The sequence below is a fragment of the Tenebrio molitor genome, chromosome 1, assembly GCF_963966145.1.
Source record: "Tenebrio molitor chromosome 1, icTenMoli1.1, whole genome shotgun sequence".
In the NCBI taxonomy this organism is placed as follows: Eukaryota; Metazoa; Arthropoda; class Insecta; order Coleoptera; family Tenebrionidae; genus Tenebrio; species Tenebrio molitor.
In genome coordinates this window covers 45,117,658-45,135,159 of record NC_091046.1, presented here as the reverse complement: position 1 = coordinate 45,135,159, position 17,502 = coordinate 45,117,658, and the positions used below count along the sequence as shown (strand labels likewise).

At 38.4% G+C, this 17,502-nt stretch overlaps 2 protein-coding genes, 1 long non-coding RNA gene and 1 other non-coding gene across 4 annotated transcripts; 2 read left to right on the top strand and 2 right to left on the bottom strand.

The window, feature by feature from the left end:
- Window positions 1–1,584: 1,584 nt before the first annotated feature.
- On the bottom strand, window positions 1,585–1,657 carry TRNAA-AGC (transfer RNA alanine (anticodon AGC)). Its single transcript has one exon. It is a non-coding gene; the product is annotated as a tRNA-Ala (tRNA).
- A 3,119-nt stretch (window positions 1,658–4,776) lies between these two features.
- On the bottom strand, window positions 4,777–5,841 carry LOC138132217 (uncharacterized). The gene has a single exon (XM_069049680.1). It carries the CDS (start codon window positions 5,839–5,841, stop codon window positions 4,777–4,779), a length of 1,065 nt encoding a protein of 354 aa, XP_068905781.1.
- A 5,128-nt stretch (window positions 5,842–10,969) lies between these two features.
- LOC138138116 (small ribosomal subunit protein eS6-like) lies at window positions 10,970–12,059 on the top strand. Its single transcript, XM_069057867.1, has one exon. It carries the CDS (start codon window positions 11,272–11,274, stop codon window positions 11,989–11,991), a length of 720 nt encoding a protein of 239 aa, XP_068913968.1. The 5' UTR covers window positions 10,970–11,271; the 3' UTR covers window positions 11,992–12,059.
- A 2,025-nt stretch (window positions 12,060–14,084) lies between these two features.
- LOC138136192 (uncharacterized) lies at window positions 14,085–15,034 on the top strand. Its single transcript, XR_011161203.1, has 3 exons — window positions 14,085–14,318; window positions 14,685–14,828; window positions 14,874–15,034. It is a non-coding gene; the product is annotated as an uncharacterized lncRNA (long non-coding RNA).
- Window positions 15,035–17,502: the final 2,468 nt, after the last annotated feature.

The following is a 17,502-nucleotide window of genomic DNA, read 5'->3' as shown; positions in this document are numbered from 1 at the left end:
CGGTCTAGTGTTGTTGTCATTTGTGATTCAATGATTCAAGGATATGTATATATGTATTGTAGGTTAATTAATTAAGGATTTCTTTATGTTCATAGTTTCAATCATTTTTGTACATATCAATTTAATTTAAGTCAATTAATCATATTGTTTTGAAATCAGAGCATTTCAACGGCGGGACCATGTTCAGTTTACCTGAACTTGGCTTGAGGCGTCGGCCATTTGCCACCCTACCCCCCACGCTCGTAGTTATATAATAGTGGTAGTTTTAGAATAAGTTTTCACTTGCAATTCAGAGCTTGACGTTAGAGCAAGCGTAAGTCATTTTTGTACACTTATAATTCAAAGCTTGACAGTAGATCAAGTGTAAAGTGTAAGTCATTCATGTATGCGAGAGATCGGCAAACATCTAGTGTGTGTCTCAATAAATCATAGAATAATTATTCGCCTTTGATTCACGCGCAACACCGACAGATTGTCACTTTCGATTTTTGTAATTTTTATCATACTGATTATTGACATGCCAAAAATAAACTTTCAAATGGCTTACATTGATATTTTTTGAATTGACATAAATTTGGCGTCTAAAATTCCGTGTCCGCAACTGTACGCAATTTCAGCCATTGCAAATCGTCTTCAAATGTCTTGATGATTTACGGCTTAAAATATTTCCGCGTATCTTGATTACACCCTGTATATCATTTTTTGCTTTTCGAAGTCCTGATTGATAATAATTTAGTAGAAACTTATTTTTCAGTTTTCAAAATTTAGCCGGACAAAAAAAATATGTTAAAAATGAAAAGTGAAACAATTAAATTAAATGTCTGTCAGACTTTACAAGTTTTGGAATAAGTTTTTTTTCAGTGATCAAATTACTTGGGAAATTATCTGCATCCGCAGGGTATTCATTAAGTTAGGAATATTCTTAGGATTTCCCTCAGCAACTTCCCGCTGATCTACATTTGCATCCGAAATGCCTTCCGAGAATTTTTTCTCCCCCAATTTACCAGAACCACACAACATTTTTAATTCGTGGTAATTTATTTAACTATTACTGTACGCCGGGAGAGTACAACTTTTTTATAAAATAACTAAAATAACCGAGCCTTCCACTGCACCTGAGCCTTGATGCAATTACACCGCTTGCACAATTGCACCTGGACCGCCGACCTTATTTATTATTGTAACATTTACTACATATAACATTTCGTAAGATTTGTCTGTGTGAAGAAAAAATGCAGAGGATAAATGGATTTTTAAAAAATGTAAATTAGGTATAATTGCAGGAAATCGACGTAACGGAGACTACAGAGTAAGAATAGGTCAAGTGGGAAAGGTGGGTTACAAAGTCTGCAATAAGGAAACACTGGAGGACAGGAAATAAAACCGCAGAATGTGTGTTTTCTCCTCTTATAAATATGCAGATTATTTGCAGAGCTATTTTTGTATGACGTTTTAGTGATGACTGATGACATACGTTACAGACGTATCATCAATCATAATTGAAATTAAAAATTGATAATAATTGTTGGTTATGAATTTTAATGACGATTTTTGAATGAAACATGTAATTGGTAAAAAAAAAGTTGGAGGCGCCGGGTATCGATCCCGGTACCTCTCGCATGCTAAGCGAGCGCTCTACCATCTGAGCTACGCCCCCTTGTTACAGACGTATGATTTATGGCTGTAAACAAATTGAGTAAAGTACGAACGATTGTATTGTTTTGTATTGTTTATTCATAATTTTTATCATGTTGAATAAAGTGACTCAATTTTATATTTTTTTCTGTCAGAAAACTGACATGACTCTTTCGACATTCAAATTTTAACAATGTTGTTTAATTTAATTTCATTAAAAAAATCCTGTTTTTAGTCAAGTACCAGGTGACTATAAATTTGGGTTGGCATCTTTGAAAAATTGGCAAGCCTTATCATGATGTCATTGTCATTCCTTCTTCTTGTCTACTTTTTTTTGCATTCTACTGTATTTGAAGGTTGGACGTGTTGTAACTGAGAAAAACCCGACAATGTGACGATTTTCATTTTCTCCATTATCACATAATAATAATAATAATAATAAAATGCACAATTATAATTCCAATGTGAGGTATGATTTATTATAAAGTAGTGTTTGACACCACAAATTGTCTACGTCCATGCATTGAACTCTTATTTGCATATGATCCGCTACGACGTGACAGGACAATTTGCAACGCTACTCTGAAAACAGTTGGTTGCAAAAAAAAGGGAACTGTCAGAATAAAATTGACACATTTTTACAATCCGTACATAGTGTGAAACTTTCTTACGTGAGATAGGTTACAATTATTGTCAAGGACATTTTTAAAAATCATTTGATGGGTATTGTCAAGTAGACATTTAATTGACAAATGGCAAAACCAAATTTACATTAGGAAAATTTTCTTTTCCCGTTTTTTTCGCAATCAACTACCATAGGGACCAAGAAAAATAATATGAGATAAGTTTCAAAGCCAACTTACTGTAAATTTGTTTTGTTCGGTGTGAGACTGTTTCTGACACAACCAAACAATATTTCAGCGTAATTAATTTAATCTTCTTAATAGCGATCAGATTTATTCACGAATTATTTGATTGAAACTTCAACAACAGAGACACCTATCTTTACAAAAAGTAAAAATGGCGGCAACATTGATGAAACAGTATACTACAGTACAGCGCCCTCTCCCGACCGGTAGATACATCAACTTACAACGTTTACATAATGGCCACACCATCAATCAACCCGATACGACGTTGCGGTCGTTAAATTTACATCAGGACATGCCGTTCAATTGTCTTTTATTACATTTACCTCTTTATACGCGTGTCATTTGTTCGCAATAAATAAACAAATACAAATGAATAAATAAACGCGTGACTAAATCCCCTACGGCATTTACATTAAGATTAAATTAACGTTCGTTAATGTACTTTTCTGTCAGCTGTCAATTAATGATTGTCTCGTCAATTTGACAGTTACAAGATCAACAACATTTCGGGTTCGATTTGTAAGCGTGGGGGAAGTCCACAGTTCTTCTTTACAGCTCATTCGCATTCAATTGGGCCGTAAAAAGTTATTTTAACCGATAATAGCTGTATAGTAAACACGAGCGACTTTAATTAACCGTTAAAGTCGGCGGCTTGTTTGGATAGGTGCGTGTTTCGTACAGTTCGTAATTTATGAATTTACGTTTGAACTCCAACTGTAAATGGACACGTTTTAAAAGGTCAGAATGTGACGTAGCCCGAAAAAATAAAAATAAAGCGACGGAGAAAATATTTAAGGGGATCGATCACAATCGATCGTCATCTCGTGGTCGCGCCACCGTTGCGGTAGGTCAGGGAGTTCGACCTACTTTACGTAGGTGCATTAAACTTATTAATATAAATAAAGGCGCTTATTTATAGGGGACGAGAAACGTCCACCGTAAATAAGTTATTCGGATTTGAAAGTTTCATCCGAAGGCGACATCGGCGGCGGACGCGCCAACTTAAAACCCGAGACGATTGTGACGTTTCTTACGTCAAAATGACACTTGAAGCTTTTCGTTCAGCTTCGCGGTTTCGTGCTAGATTCATAACGTAAAGTGGTGTTATCGAAAATCTTAACATTAAATTAACCATGTAACGATCCCTGCGAAAATGTGGCGTGTGCAAAAAACACAACGATTTAATTTTACTTTTGAAATGTGATAACTAATTAGGTTGTTGTTAACTGTTGTTAAATCTAGCGCAAAGATATCCCCCAATCAGGTTTCTTTAATTTAATGACATTTGAAATCTAAAAACACCTATTTAAATGGAAAAAACTTAATACAATAGCGGCCAACTGAAAAAGTGAAACACTTTCTCATGCTAATATCTTCATAAATATTAAACTTCTTTATTTTAAATGTTTTTTAAGCCAACAAAAGAAGGTAGATTATAAAGAAGTAAAAGTATACTTTCTTGGGGTCATAATTTACGTTAATAAAAGTTGTGTGGAGAAAGAGGAATGCGCCAGAGGGCGTTTCACGAAGGGTGCAAATAAAGTCCCCAGATAGGGACTTTAGGTGCAAATATTGGGTGATTCAAAATGATTGTGGATAAGTATGGCAACTATGTACGAAAATTTATGTGGCAACTGTACGGGTGGAGTTGACATTTGTATGACAATTCATAAGCATGCATTTGATTTTTTTAATACCAATGCATTGATTTGACAATTTTCAAAATTGCGCCACTATAAACTGTCAAATAAATGTCAACTCTATCTTACCCACACAGTTGCCACATACAACAACAAAATGCTTTATTTTGCCCTACGGGCTTTCGGATTCCTGATTACAAAACATACATAAAAATAACAATTTATTCTTCTCCCTCACTTCTCTCGTTCTCCATTCTTTCTCTCCTCTTCCTTACTCTTTCATCCATCTCCCTGTCGTCTTCGCTCCATATTTCTCCCCCTTCCCTTCTCTTTCTCTCTCACATTTCGCCGCATATGTTCGATCTTCTCACTGTCCTCACGTCACCTCCTGCACCTTCTCTCTCTCTTCTCCTTCCTTCCCATTCCTGTTCTCTCTCTCCTCGTCCCCACCTCTGCAATCCGCTATCATTTTCCTCTCTCACACACACTCTCTCCCCTCCCTATTGTACTTCGATTCTCTTAGTCTCTCTCTTCTCTCTTACTTTTCTGTGTCTTTGTCCCTCTACCTTTTTATTCACCTTCTCCTTGTACATTTTCTCGCCGAGTCGTCTTCTTATTCTCTCCTTCTTCTAGCAAATTTTCTTCAGTTTCTCCTGTCTCTTATCCCATCTAAACCAGTCCCCGTTTATCTGTATTTTCCTGTATCCTATTTTCACCCTTTTTCCTCTATCTCTCTCCTCTCTGGCCAACTCTCTTAACTTCTTTTGTGTTTCCCTTTCTTCTTTTGTCAAATCGTCATCTATATACATCCTCTCACCTTTTTTTTCCTTTAACTTACTCTTACTTAGCATTATGTTCTTCTTCTGCTCCCAATTTTCTATTTTTGCCAGCATCATCTTATCTTTATTTATTTTAAATGCTTCCTTTACATTCACTTTCACCCCTATCTCCCTTTCTAACCATTCTTCCACCCCCCTCTCTACATTTCCACTTATTGCTCCTATTCCAGTTATTATAACATTATTCTTCCTCTCCTTCTTTTCTCTTTGTTCCATCTTTTCCTCTATCATTTCCATCCTTTTCATCCAATCTGCCTTCTCCAACTGCCCTTTTTCTTCTCTTCCTCTCATCTCCTCTCTCACTGTCGCTAATTCTTTCCTTAGCTCCCCATTCTCCTCTCTCACTGCCGCTAATTCCTTTCTTAGTGTTTTGATCTCCTCTCTCATCTCTCTTATCATGGTTGTTTTCATTTCCTTATCCATTTCCTTGCTTTGATTTTCTTCTTGGCTTCTATTTGGTGATCTTCTCGTTCTGGAACTATTTCTGAGTGGGTTCTTGCCTTCTTTCGACGTTCTACCCTCTTCTCTTTCTCTCTTGCTGCTTTCTTTCCTTACTTCTGACGATTTCAGCATGTCCTCTCTTTCTTGCTCTCCCTCCTTCTCTCTCGCTGCCGCTAATTCCTTTCTTCGTGGTCTGCTCTCCTCTACTATTCCCGCCATATCCTCTTTTATCTCTCTGAGCACTGTTTCTATTTTCTCCTCTATTTCTTTGCTTTGATTTATTTCTTCGCCTCTACTTGGGGATCTTTCGGTTCTGGAACTCTTTCTGAATGGGTTCAGACCTTCTTCCGACATCCTACCCTCTTCTCTTTCTCTCTTGCTGCTTTCTTTCCTTGCTTTCGGCGATTTCGGCATGCCCTCTCTTTCTTGCCCGCTGTCTTCTCCTTATCACCTCTCACTCACTCGTCGTTGTTTACGTTTGCTATCGCTGCACTTTTTCCACGTCTGCTCGCTATCGCTGCCAAACCAGGAATCCAGTTGCCACATACATTTTCGTACATAGTTGCCATACTTCCCACAATCATTTTGAATCACCCAATACATCCATAATAATTGCAGTAAAGTCCATTCACGTTGGATTTTCCCTGCCAAATTGTTGTTACGTTGCTAGCCTGCGCCTCCTTTCCTAGTAATTTTTACATTATCGTGTTTTATTCGTGATAGAGCGATTGAGAGCGATTTGACGTCTTTAATTTTGAATGTTAGTTTGACGTGTGAAATAAAGTCACAGATTTTTTAATAAAATTCTATTCCTGGGTGATTTTACCATGGGGAAAAGAAAAAAGGTTAATTTTAAAATTGCGTTAACCTTCCACGACTGACGTAATATGTGGTAATGTGACGAAACCCGCAAGCTAATACGGACTCAAGAAAAAATAGCTTCAGTTCGAAAATTAATTAGTTAGACTCCTTTAATATTTAATGTATTGTATGTATTAACATGATTACAATCTATTTACGACCTTTATTGAGCAGTTTTAACAATACAACGTTATTTTAAAGGTAATATGTACATCGAAAAAACTTAAATTAGAAAAAAATCATTAAAAATCAAAATACACCTTTCTTTTGTGGTATGCAATTTTAACAATACATTCTTGAAACGTCACAACCACAATCAAAACGTATAAGTGTCTCTGAATAACTGAAATTTTATTGCCAAATTTGTTCCATCATTTAGATGCATACCTTACTTCCATCCAATGAAAGAAACTTCACACAATTTCCTATTGGGTTCATTTTTTATAACTTATTCTGGTTCCTCATCACTCATCAATCATCATGTTAGTCGCAGAAGGTTAAGTAAATGTAGTCATTAAGGGTTTTTTCACTTAATCAACAACGCAAGCAGAAAAATACAACACCAGTAGGTAGGAGCATTGTATGTATGTCCTATCATACCGATTAACAACTGACACTATTTTTAGTGCAAATGATAACAAAATGGATGTATTATTACCTATTGTTATCCTCTAAAAAGCTTAATAACAATATTTGAAAAATGACGTTTCTTTGCTGACAGCGAATAACATAACCTCTACAGTCTACGAATGACTTGGTTACTTTATCAGCCCGTATTGGTGACATACACAGCTAAAGCATTTTTTAACCAAAAATTACACTGCCACAATATTGAATTATTTGACCTTGACTAGGAAAATCCAACGTGAATGGACTTTAAATGATTGTAGCAAAGAACTTGAGGCTGTGATTTTATTATGAAATTGGCAAGATGCAATTTTTAAAGACAGTACAGAAGTGACATTTGACAGCACTGTACACGTGTTTAGTCACGGTTTACTCTGATCGATAAAACTATTGCCAACTGTGCGCTAAAAAGTCTACCAACCGACAGACAAAATAAATAAATCACAGCCTACTCTAATTCCGAATTTATTTGAGGGCACGGTAAAAGACTTTGGCTCTCGGTGTTTGAAGTTGTGGACAGATAATGATAAAAAGTCGTCCCACCAACAAAGCCCCGATCGTATCGAGACTCAAAAAGATATTTCAGGAGAATGTCCCAAATATCTGAGACTTACGACGATGATTCTAGATTTTAAGCTGAAAAGATAAGAGGATTTTCTGTCCCCGAACGAGACAATGTGGAAGAATTCTGTGTCTCAAAAGAACCAGATAAGTTGAAAAATAATGAATTTGTTGACCAATTTCAATTAAAGTGTTTCGTTACGTTGACTTGTCTAATTATTATTATTCCTATCGTGCAGACAAACAATTTATACACTTAATAAACAAAGTGAAAATGTCGTGTGTATTTTTATAAACAGCGCTATTTATTTTCCCTCGTTCACCTAGAATCAATGTAATTCAAGCAATTATCAAAAATATTCTAACCAATCGACCAGAAAACAACTTTACTTGCTTCAAAGTTGTAATTTGCTGCTTTATTGGTTAATTTTTGCGATGATCAAAGCCCTAATCGTAAATCACATTCAAATCGGACGTCGATATTTACGGGGCAATCAGTGAAACATTCCAGATTTATTCGCTATAAAAAATGTAATTCCACCTTTTATTGTTCGCCGGAAACGGTGGGTGAGGCGAGCAAGACATAGAATATTTCGTTTGCAGAGGCGGAGGAAGGGTGTGCGATCTGACCATTTCAAGTAGAAGCCAACTAGGAACATTTAGTTAAAAGTAAACTGTCATCTGATGCCAACTTCAAATAGTCAAATTACCAACTCTTGTCCTAACTATTTTACGCGACAAACTTCACACTTTGTGCTTCCGAAAACTTTTCATTGTATCCTTTCAACTCCGTTTCACCCCCATTTGTCTCTCTCAACTGGAACTATTTATCTGTCACCAGTCCCGGCAACCCTAGCAACAAAAATTACCAACACAGCCAATTTGTCAATTGCCACTGGGAAAATGAGAAGGCAGCAATGTTACGTCTAGGTGAAAAAGCTCGCTACCCTCCTGTCATAAAACTTTTTTCTCGCTAATTGTTATAATTCGCCGTGACCTGAAAAAGTTATGACTTTCGCCGCTATAAATCCAATTAAAAACGAGTTACCTTAATAAATCATGACAACGTTGGAATATTCATGCGTGCCGTACACGCGTTTGCGTCCAAGAATCGAGCCTTCCACAAAGAAAACAATAAATATTTAAGCGTGTCGCCGGTAATAAACTCCCGGATTATCTGCAGTGGAGTTGAGCTTCTAAACGCCAATGTGTCGCACCATTTTTAATACGTTTTCAGGACAAAGCTCTTTAAGGCCCAGCTCGTGATTAATCTAGTACAATTAGGTACAAAGTGCTGGTTTTGTTAATTAGACGATGAACGCACCCTTTATGACACCGCGGTTTGCTCCTTTATTAATTATTAACTAATTGGCGTAATTTTTACAACGCGGATGATTTGCACCGTTCAAAGAGGGAGAGACACGGTTTTCGTTGTTGTTCACGTTAAGGGAGATTGATGGTGGCAATTTTGTTTCTAGATTATATTTTGTAGCGTTCCGTGAGCTTCATAACGAAAAAATGATGAGCCGTGGACGTGCGCGACTGCCCCAATTTCATTTTAAACGAGATGATGATCCAGACGAGATAATGAGGGAGATCGTGCACAATTTACAACTGCAAGAATCAAGTCTTTGATTTGCGCGATACACCATATTCGAACACACAAGGGGAGTGGTCTACAAGCTTGACGAAAGAAGGACACACCCTTTAACTAAATCAACTGGATAAGCATTGAAAAAAGCTGTAGAAAAACCTACCACAGCTGCTGAAGACGGTAACGCCCATTTTGCTATGAATTCGTAAACAATCATTATGTTTTGGAAGAAAATGAAGCAATTATTAATATTCACGTATCGAAGACGATCAGGATCATTATGTAGAAAGTGGCGAAGCTCAAATTGTCATCACTGAAGAGAAGAAAGAAAGGAACCAAAGCTGCTCTGAGATGCAGTTTTTTTTTGTGTGACTAACAACTTGTTGGTAACACTGCGTATGACTTGAAGGCAAACGAAGATTACTGCTTCACTTCTCACTTGGTATGAGTCATTAGAGGTATGATTTGCAATGAGTCATCTATTACTTTTTCTCTGAAAACATAGTTGAACAAAAACAAGGATACAAGACTTTCAAATGTTCTCTTTTAACGATTATTATAATGCGAGCATCGAACAAAAATATTTAGATAAAAGACATTCCAGACAATTCAATGAACTCCGTCGAAAATAATTTGGAAAATCGATACACTAGGTAGGTGTAAGCGTACCGATTTGCTTCTCCTTGTCGATAAATCGGAATACCTTTTCATTTCCTGACTTGGATAATTCCAGCGGACATAGCTTGCGTCCGTTACTCAAAACAAAATATAATAATTCACTCAAATAACCTCGCCCCAACGCTCATTTTTAATACATCCACATAAGACGCCTATAATGTTACAAATTAATTTTTCTCTGGCTCTGTTTATCTATCGGTGATCATAAAACCCCACTAGACGCCTTCAAATCACGTGCTTTTGTCCAATTTTAATTAAAACGAGCATGTTGAATCTACTCTGCGCCATAAAACTCTATTAAAACGTACACATGTATTTTCTAAAGTAATAGTAACGCAACGTTTTTATTTTATTATTGTCGTCTGGTGCTTTTAACACGCAATAAAACGATGATGTGTCGCAATAAAATTTTCTGTGGGAAGGAAAAACCGGAATTTCTGCGTTCACATTGTTGGGACGAGTTGGAATGAAAATGGCCAATGCTAATAGTGGAATGCGTTTCTTAACTGCAACCTCCCTCAGACTAATTTGCCGTTATTTGTTACCGAAACTTCTCTCATAATAATTAGCTCATTTGATAACGTAACCTATAAAAGAAAGGACAAATGACATATCTCAATCTGACGGCGCACAAAAGTTCACTTTAACCAACACAATTTCTGTCAGGTTGGTATTTATGCGTGTCTTCACCGCCAATAATGATTGATGAAAGCAACTTGTAAACCCTGATACCACACCTTATGGCCCTTTTAATAACTTTAAATTTCCTACGTTTTGTTCAACGACGTATTTGGGTCTCGTAGAAGTTAGGTTAACCGACGACGTAACAAATAGTAAATGTGAAACTTTAATTGATGGGACTTACTAAGTTTCCTTAGGGTAATACGTGTTCCTTTAGGATAATTAAATTTTAGGACATTTGGATTCACGGCTCTTCATGTTTTCGCACCAAGAACTTTCAAATCTTGCACTACAAATTCTGTGGAATTGTGACGTCACCAGACAGTAGCGCGTCTTTTGTCTGAAGACGTCACAAATAAATTTAAATCTATTGCTTAAAGGCACGAATCAGCTTGGATTCAATTTGAATAAAGTTTTCATTCTATAATTTTTCCTTTGGGAAAGCCGCTCAAGTCTAGACGTCCATATGTTTTGAAAAATGAAAATGATTTAAAATACTCAAGAGACTTGTGCCGCCTTGAGACATTCTATTTCCTGTGTTTTTCTGTGGTTGAAGCGTCGAATGTGAAATGTGACGAATTAAAAACAAAAGATGGTGTCCCAGTGGTTCAACCGAGTAAATAAAAATTCCTATCCGCTTTTTCCAATTAGAAAAATATAAAGATATGAAACGAAAGTAAATCGGATTGGTTGAAAACAAGCAATAACGGAATTGTACGTTTGTTCGGGACGTGTATTTGTAACCCGAGGCGAATGGAGAAATATTGTTGGGACATTTCAACGGTTTAGGTGGCACCGGTAGCGCGGCAACCATAGCAACGAGCAAACATCTCTTGAGTGCGATGAAGCTCAACGTGTCCGACCCCGCCACCGGCTGCCAGAAGCTCTTCGAGATCTCCGAGGAGGCCAAGATCCGCATCTTCTACGAGAAGCGCCTCGGGCAAGAGATCGACGCCAGCCCCCTCGGCGACGACTGGAAAGGTTACATCCTGCGCATCGTCGGCGGCAACGACAAGCAAGGCTTCCCCATGAAGCAGGGCGTGCTCACGGCGACCCGCGTGCGCCTCCTGCTCTCCAAAGGCTCCTGCTTCAGGCCGCGCCGCGACGGAGAGCGCCGCCGCAAGTCAGTCCGTGGGTGCATCGTCGACGCCAACCTGAGCGTCCTGGCGCTGGTGGTGGTCCGCAGGGGCGACCGCGACATCCCAGGCCTGACCGACGTGGCCGTCCTCCGCAGGCTGGGCCCCAAGCGCGCCTCGCGCATCCGCAAGCTGTTCAACCTGAGCAAGGAGGACGACGTGCGCCAGTACGTGGTGAAGCGGCCGCTGCCGCTCCAGGAGGGCAAGAAGCAGAGGTTCAAGGCGCCCAAGATACAGCGACTTATCACTCCGGCGGTGCTGCAGCGGAAGCGGCGCAGGCTGGCGCTGAAGAAGAAGCGCTGTCTCAAGCGCAAGCTGCTGGTGGAGGCCTACGCGAAGGTGGTGGCGCAGAGGAAGAAGGAGTTCAAGGCCAAGAAGGAGGAGATGAAGAGGCGCAAGACGGCCAGTAAGAACGCAAGGAAATGACGATTCGAATTTGATTTGTTAAGATTCGTGTAGGTATTCTAAGAGTTAATAAAGGGTTTGTGATTGTGTGGCAAAATGATTATTGAAATGTCAATCCAGAGGGCGCGTCAGTCGACCTTTAATTAGTGGTCACGAGATCATCCAGAATATAATTATTTACAAATAAATTGCGATGTTGTGAGAGAACTCGCCAAACAGCAGCGTTTAAAATTTATTCGCAAAAGTTCGTAGTTCGAGGTTGATATTTTCGCGGTAGTAATTTGTAGTTATATTAAACTTTGGAAACTTAGTTCAGAAGCAATAACGAAGTTTAATAAGTAAAACATTACGAATAAATATTAATAGATCTGCGGAATAAATTTGGAAATATGTACATTTAAATTTCGTGCGATCGTCCGTTATACACATGGATGAGGCGAAGTCTCAGTTGCCGAAAGCGTTCATTTAGAATAATTTTCTGCAGAATCTTCTTTCCACTCTGCTTCGGTTACAATTAGCATTACCGATTAACTACGCGCCAAGCGCCACATAACTTTAAGTGACAGTTTAATATTAGTTTCTTTGCACTAGGTATTGCCGGAATGTTCTAGAACTTATAGATCTGAATTGGGGACTTGTCGTTAAGTTGGCACTACCAGGAAAAGTATTAGTAGCACGGCCTCCTAGATACATAAGAGACTCGTGTCGTCTAGGAGGCCGTGATTAGTAGCTATAGGCGCCCTTAACGTATTTGGAATTTATGACAGATTTCTCACTAACGTACAGTCCAATTTTTACCCTTTTGAGGTGACGTCACGATTTCCTTCCTCGCTTTCTCTTTATTGAAACGACAGAAAGAGAAAAAACAAAAAAAAGGCACGTTTATTTATTGATGGTCACTTTAAGGTTATTTTATGCTCCTGTCAATTTAGCAATTTTTAATTACTTTCACTTATTACTTTGATTACAAACATAACCTTTGGAAGCAATTGTCAACAAATTTGACACATTTATAGTTATTTCTGATCAATTCAAATTTGTTTCGGATCCTAGCTCAAACATACGTAAAGTTACTAGATAATGACGTCATCGCAAAGGGGTAAAAATTGGACTATACTAAGTAACGTACTAACGTATAAGTTTTAAGCGACCTTGAGTTTGACAATTCACATCTAAAACGTTTTTACTATAAAAGTTAGTAAACTTCAACTATGGCCTTCTGGATTGAAAGAGACACAGACTCAGCAGCTTCGGCTCTATTACCTTGAGCATCATTGGCTATTTTGAAATTCCGGCGATTTAATTTAAAAATTTAAAATTCCCAGTTAAATGTTCTTGGTTAGTTATTTTGTTCTTCTTAATGCCTAGTGTAATTAGTGTTAGCGTTGACTGTCAAGTGTCAAATTTACAAGTCCCGAAGAGGAGGCAAATCCATACCTGCAGCATAAATTGTACCCAACAATGATCCAAAAGCCGATATAAAAATAATGTTTGATAAAGTTAAGCTCAAAAGCTCCGCCCAAATAGCTTCAAAATGTATATTTTACTCACGACATCTGATCTTTAGATACACAAAGTCAAGTTTACGATTGCAACGGAATAATATAAAACATTCGCACAAAGCAATCCCGAGATATGCATAGAGATCCATGTTATCTCAGTTAGAGAAGACGAGATTTGCAAGTAAAATAGAACAGAATTTTGGTCGCAGATAACAGTAAATTTTGAACCAGTTCAAAGAACACAACTGACTTTAATTTCGCGTCTGTTTCGTGTGTTACTGCCTTGCCTTGTTGCATTTCAGTACTATAGGCCTTAAATTTCTCGCAGACTGCACATTCGAATCTAATCACCAACGATACTTAAAATTATGGAATACAGAATATGTAAATAAAATGCACGGCGTCTTATCAGCGTTATGACTTATTATAAATTCAAAAATAATCACCGTGGACGACCTTTTCGCCAGCTTGTGATAAAACCTTGATAGCACCAGGTGTTGTTATGCAAGCAGCGCAATTACACCTATCAATCAGATTTGATATTCGAACGAGGTTGAGTGTGACAGAACGTTGCATCAACGACTTTCTCTTTTCCTAACACCTCCGTCGGCAGTGCTCTCGCTCGAAAAAAGCAAAACACAACGAAAAAATTATCGCGGCAATAAATGATAACGAGGTCTTCGTGCATATAAATACGACGAAATCAAGTGGGAACACCGACAAAAATTTCCTATAAATTCTTCATTGCTGCCGTCATTTGTGCGCTCGTTCTTGAACCAGAAACAGCGAAGATGATGCGAATTGCGTTTGTTGTCTCCCTTGTCCTTGCCGTCGGCCTCGCTATCGGTGAGTTCCACAATTTTAATTAAAACAAAAGAGCCATTCCCCGAAAAATTGAATAAAAACCCCACGACATTCTCATTTGCTTTGAAGCCACCGTCTGTTCGCTCTTTGATCTTTTTCTTTAAATAAAAATGTCACAATGCGTGACGTTTAAATCGTAAGTGACGTACGCCGTGTTATTGTCATTAGCATGCAGAGGGCGTGCACTATTTCATTTAAATGTCACGTCACAACTGACATCAGATATCAACAATTTCTCCAAAAGAATAACCAGCTGATTTGTCTAGACTGCACAACAACAAATATAGACCCCATCTCTCACCCCACACCTGACTTAGTTTGTCTTCAATTTTGAATTATTCCTGCTAGAGTCAAACTTCTACCGTGAAGAAACTTGCGCGAACTCCGCCGGCTTCTGCGTTTTGGAGTCCGAATGTCCAAGTGCTGTGACCGCAGAGCACAAGAGTCTGTGTCCCAGCCAGAAGAACCAAGGCGCAGTGTGCTGCCTCAACTGTAAGTACGTTTAAACCCGACAGGAATCTCTCAAAGTTGTTCTAGTTCCAGAGGCGGACCTGAATTGCCACCAACTCCACAATGCTTGCCAGGACACTTGTCCCCCAGCTTTAAATCGAGGTCGTAGAGGATGCCCTCAGGGTCAGAACTGTTGTGTTTTAGTCTAAGTGTGATTCTAATTGTACCAAATATATAATTTTACCGGCGACGGGTTTATGTTCTTCGATTATGGAGTAATGGAGGCGTTCCCATAATCAACCGAATAAACAACTAGTTGCTTTGCTGCATGCTTATCTATAAAGTGTATCTGGCTTGCGTGATGTTCATGAATTTTCTCAATTTAAATACCGGCGGCTATTTTTAGACGTAACAAGGAAACTCTGACGCGGAATTCCACACTTAAAGTAAAAATAAATCGCAGTTTGTTTTGTTGCGCCTGGACTAAAAACTAAACTGTCACAATAATAGGGATCAGATCTGACGAGTAAACCGCTGGACGGAACCACTGGCGCAACTGTCATTTGACATTTGTGTAGTTTAAAGTGAGATTAAAAAAAAGTAATTGAATTCGTAATAAATTAAGTAATGTACCCCAAAATGCTAATCTAACACGTGCTGCGAGCTCCAAGATCGATTTTACACCGAATTAGAATTTTTCTAACATATTTAGCAAGTTAAAAAGGCCGAGACTTCATGCATCTGGTGCCGAAACAAAACCTCCCTCTAATTTAAATTACAAATCGGACAAATTACAAAATACGCTTGGATGGAGTGTCGAGGGTGTCACGACAAATCCAAACCGTTTTCGGGCAATATCTTCGAATGATGCCATAAATATGACACTCGGGGTTGATCCTGCTACATAATTTACACCCCACTTGTGGGGATACGCCGACTTTACCAAATCTGCAGGAAATTAACACCCCCGCCCCTGCAAAAACTTTCTTTTGTTGGTCTACGATTAAAATAAAAACTTGAAGCGGTTAAACTTAATCTCGATTTAAACACCGGATGTTGGATGTATTTCCGGCTGTCTATCTCACAGGAAGTCCATTGTTTATTTATCGACGAAACCGTACCCATTTCGAACTCCAACCCCAAATATAGCTCGCCCCAGCCGCGATAATTTAGGCAAAGGTGAAGTTCTTCGGTGAGTCAGTCGGAATTAATTTGCAACTTCTTGCAAAAGGGACGCTTTGCGTTTCACGTGACCGGAACGCGGTCTAACAGTGGCGGCCATCTTGTCGATCCGAATTACAGTACCATCCTGGACTTCATTTTGTTATACCTAATTGTTTCTACAACTCACCCGACCGGCAAACTTCACCGTTTCTAGCCCATTTACATGGAAATAGAATGGAATTGGGAACAGAGACCTAGGGCCGTTGAACAAACAAAAATATTTTTTGTACCATCTAAATTTAGGCTGCGGAATTGACACCAGACAGTGATCGCTATCAGACGTATTCCACTGTTTGAATATTAAAGTCTCATGAATAAAACACTCGTTTCATTGTGATTTGTTTGATTTGAAACCCGTTCGCACCTCGAGTTTTACAGTTTGACGTTGTACAACTGCGGTTGGAACAGATGGAAACTTTCGCTTGTTAGGGCCATCGTGAAAACTTTCAGATCTAGTTGGAGTTCGAGTTGTAAAATGGAAAAAAGTCGACGGAATAATTTTACCACCATTTTAACCATCTCACCGATATGGGTCGATACTTTTTAAATCGTAGAACAACACAGTTACTAATGGCTCATTAAATTGTCATTAAAAACCAAATCAATTTTACCAAATTATTGATGCAGACATTAAAAACTGTGGAAATCAAAGTAGTTGTTGGCAACAAAATTGTGGTAGGTTAAAGGTTAAAGGTTTCTTCGCCTGATGTTAAAAACTGTACTCGTCATTCGATTTGATCCTTTTTAGCACCAGCAGCACACCTGTTAGCTCCTTGAGTTATTTTTAGCAAACTTGACACAAATAGACACTAAATCATCACCTTCCAATTATGTTGCAAAGCCTTCGTTCTTCTAGAGTTACGTTTGACAAGATTCCAACAGCTTTCGCTGAAAATTCGCTACTGTGCCATATTGTCAGACGTTAAACTAACCGCATCATGCTTTTAATTTGCTCTTTACCAGGTAATTAATTAAGCTCAGTGGAAGAGAGCGGTTGGAAAGTCGCAAAAAGCTCTTAGGTATGATAAAAGAGTCTACCGAGACCTAACCTACTTAGATGGTACAGGTTAGGCGAACTTGTAATTAAATTCAACACGGTGTCTTTCCAAGCCTTACAAGAACAAACCTAAACATCCTGAAGCAGCTTTAAAACAGTCTAACCCAGATTATTTAAAATCCCATTCTGTCAAATTTTACCGACCTGTCATTTATGCGTATTGCTGGTTGCCTATGCGCAATAAAAATGGTTGCACTATTGACATTTAAAAAACTTTTCTTCCGTTCACAACTAAAATTCTAGTTGATAATAAAATTCCAAGCAATCTGCACGAGCCAACCCCTTGATAATAATACACATCCCCATAAAACATTTCAATTTAAATTGCAATTTCCTTTTTATACTCGTCACAACTTTTCACATCTCTCCAACGGGTAAATTTGTTACCTAAGTGGCAAGTAATCTCGCTTTTATGTAAAAACTGTGGAAACTTTG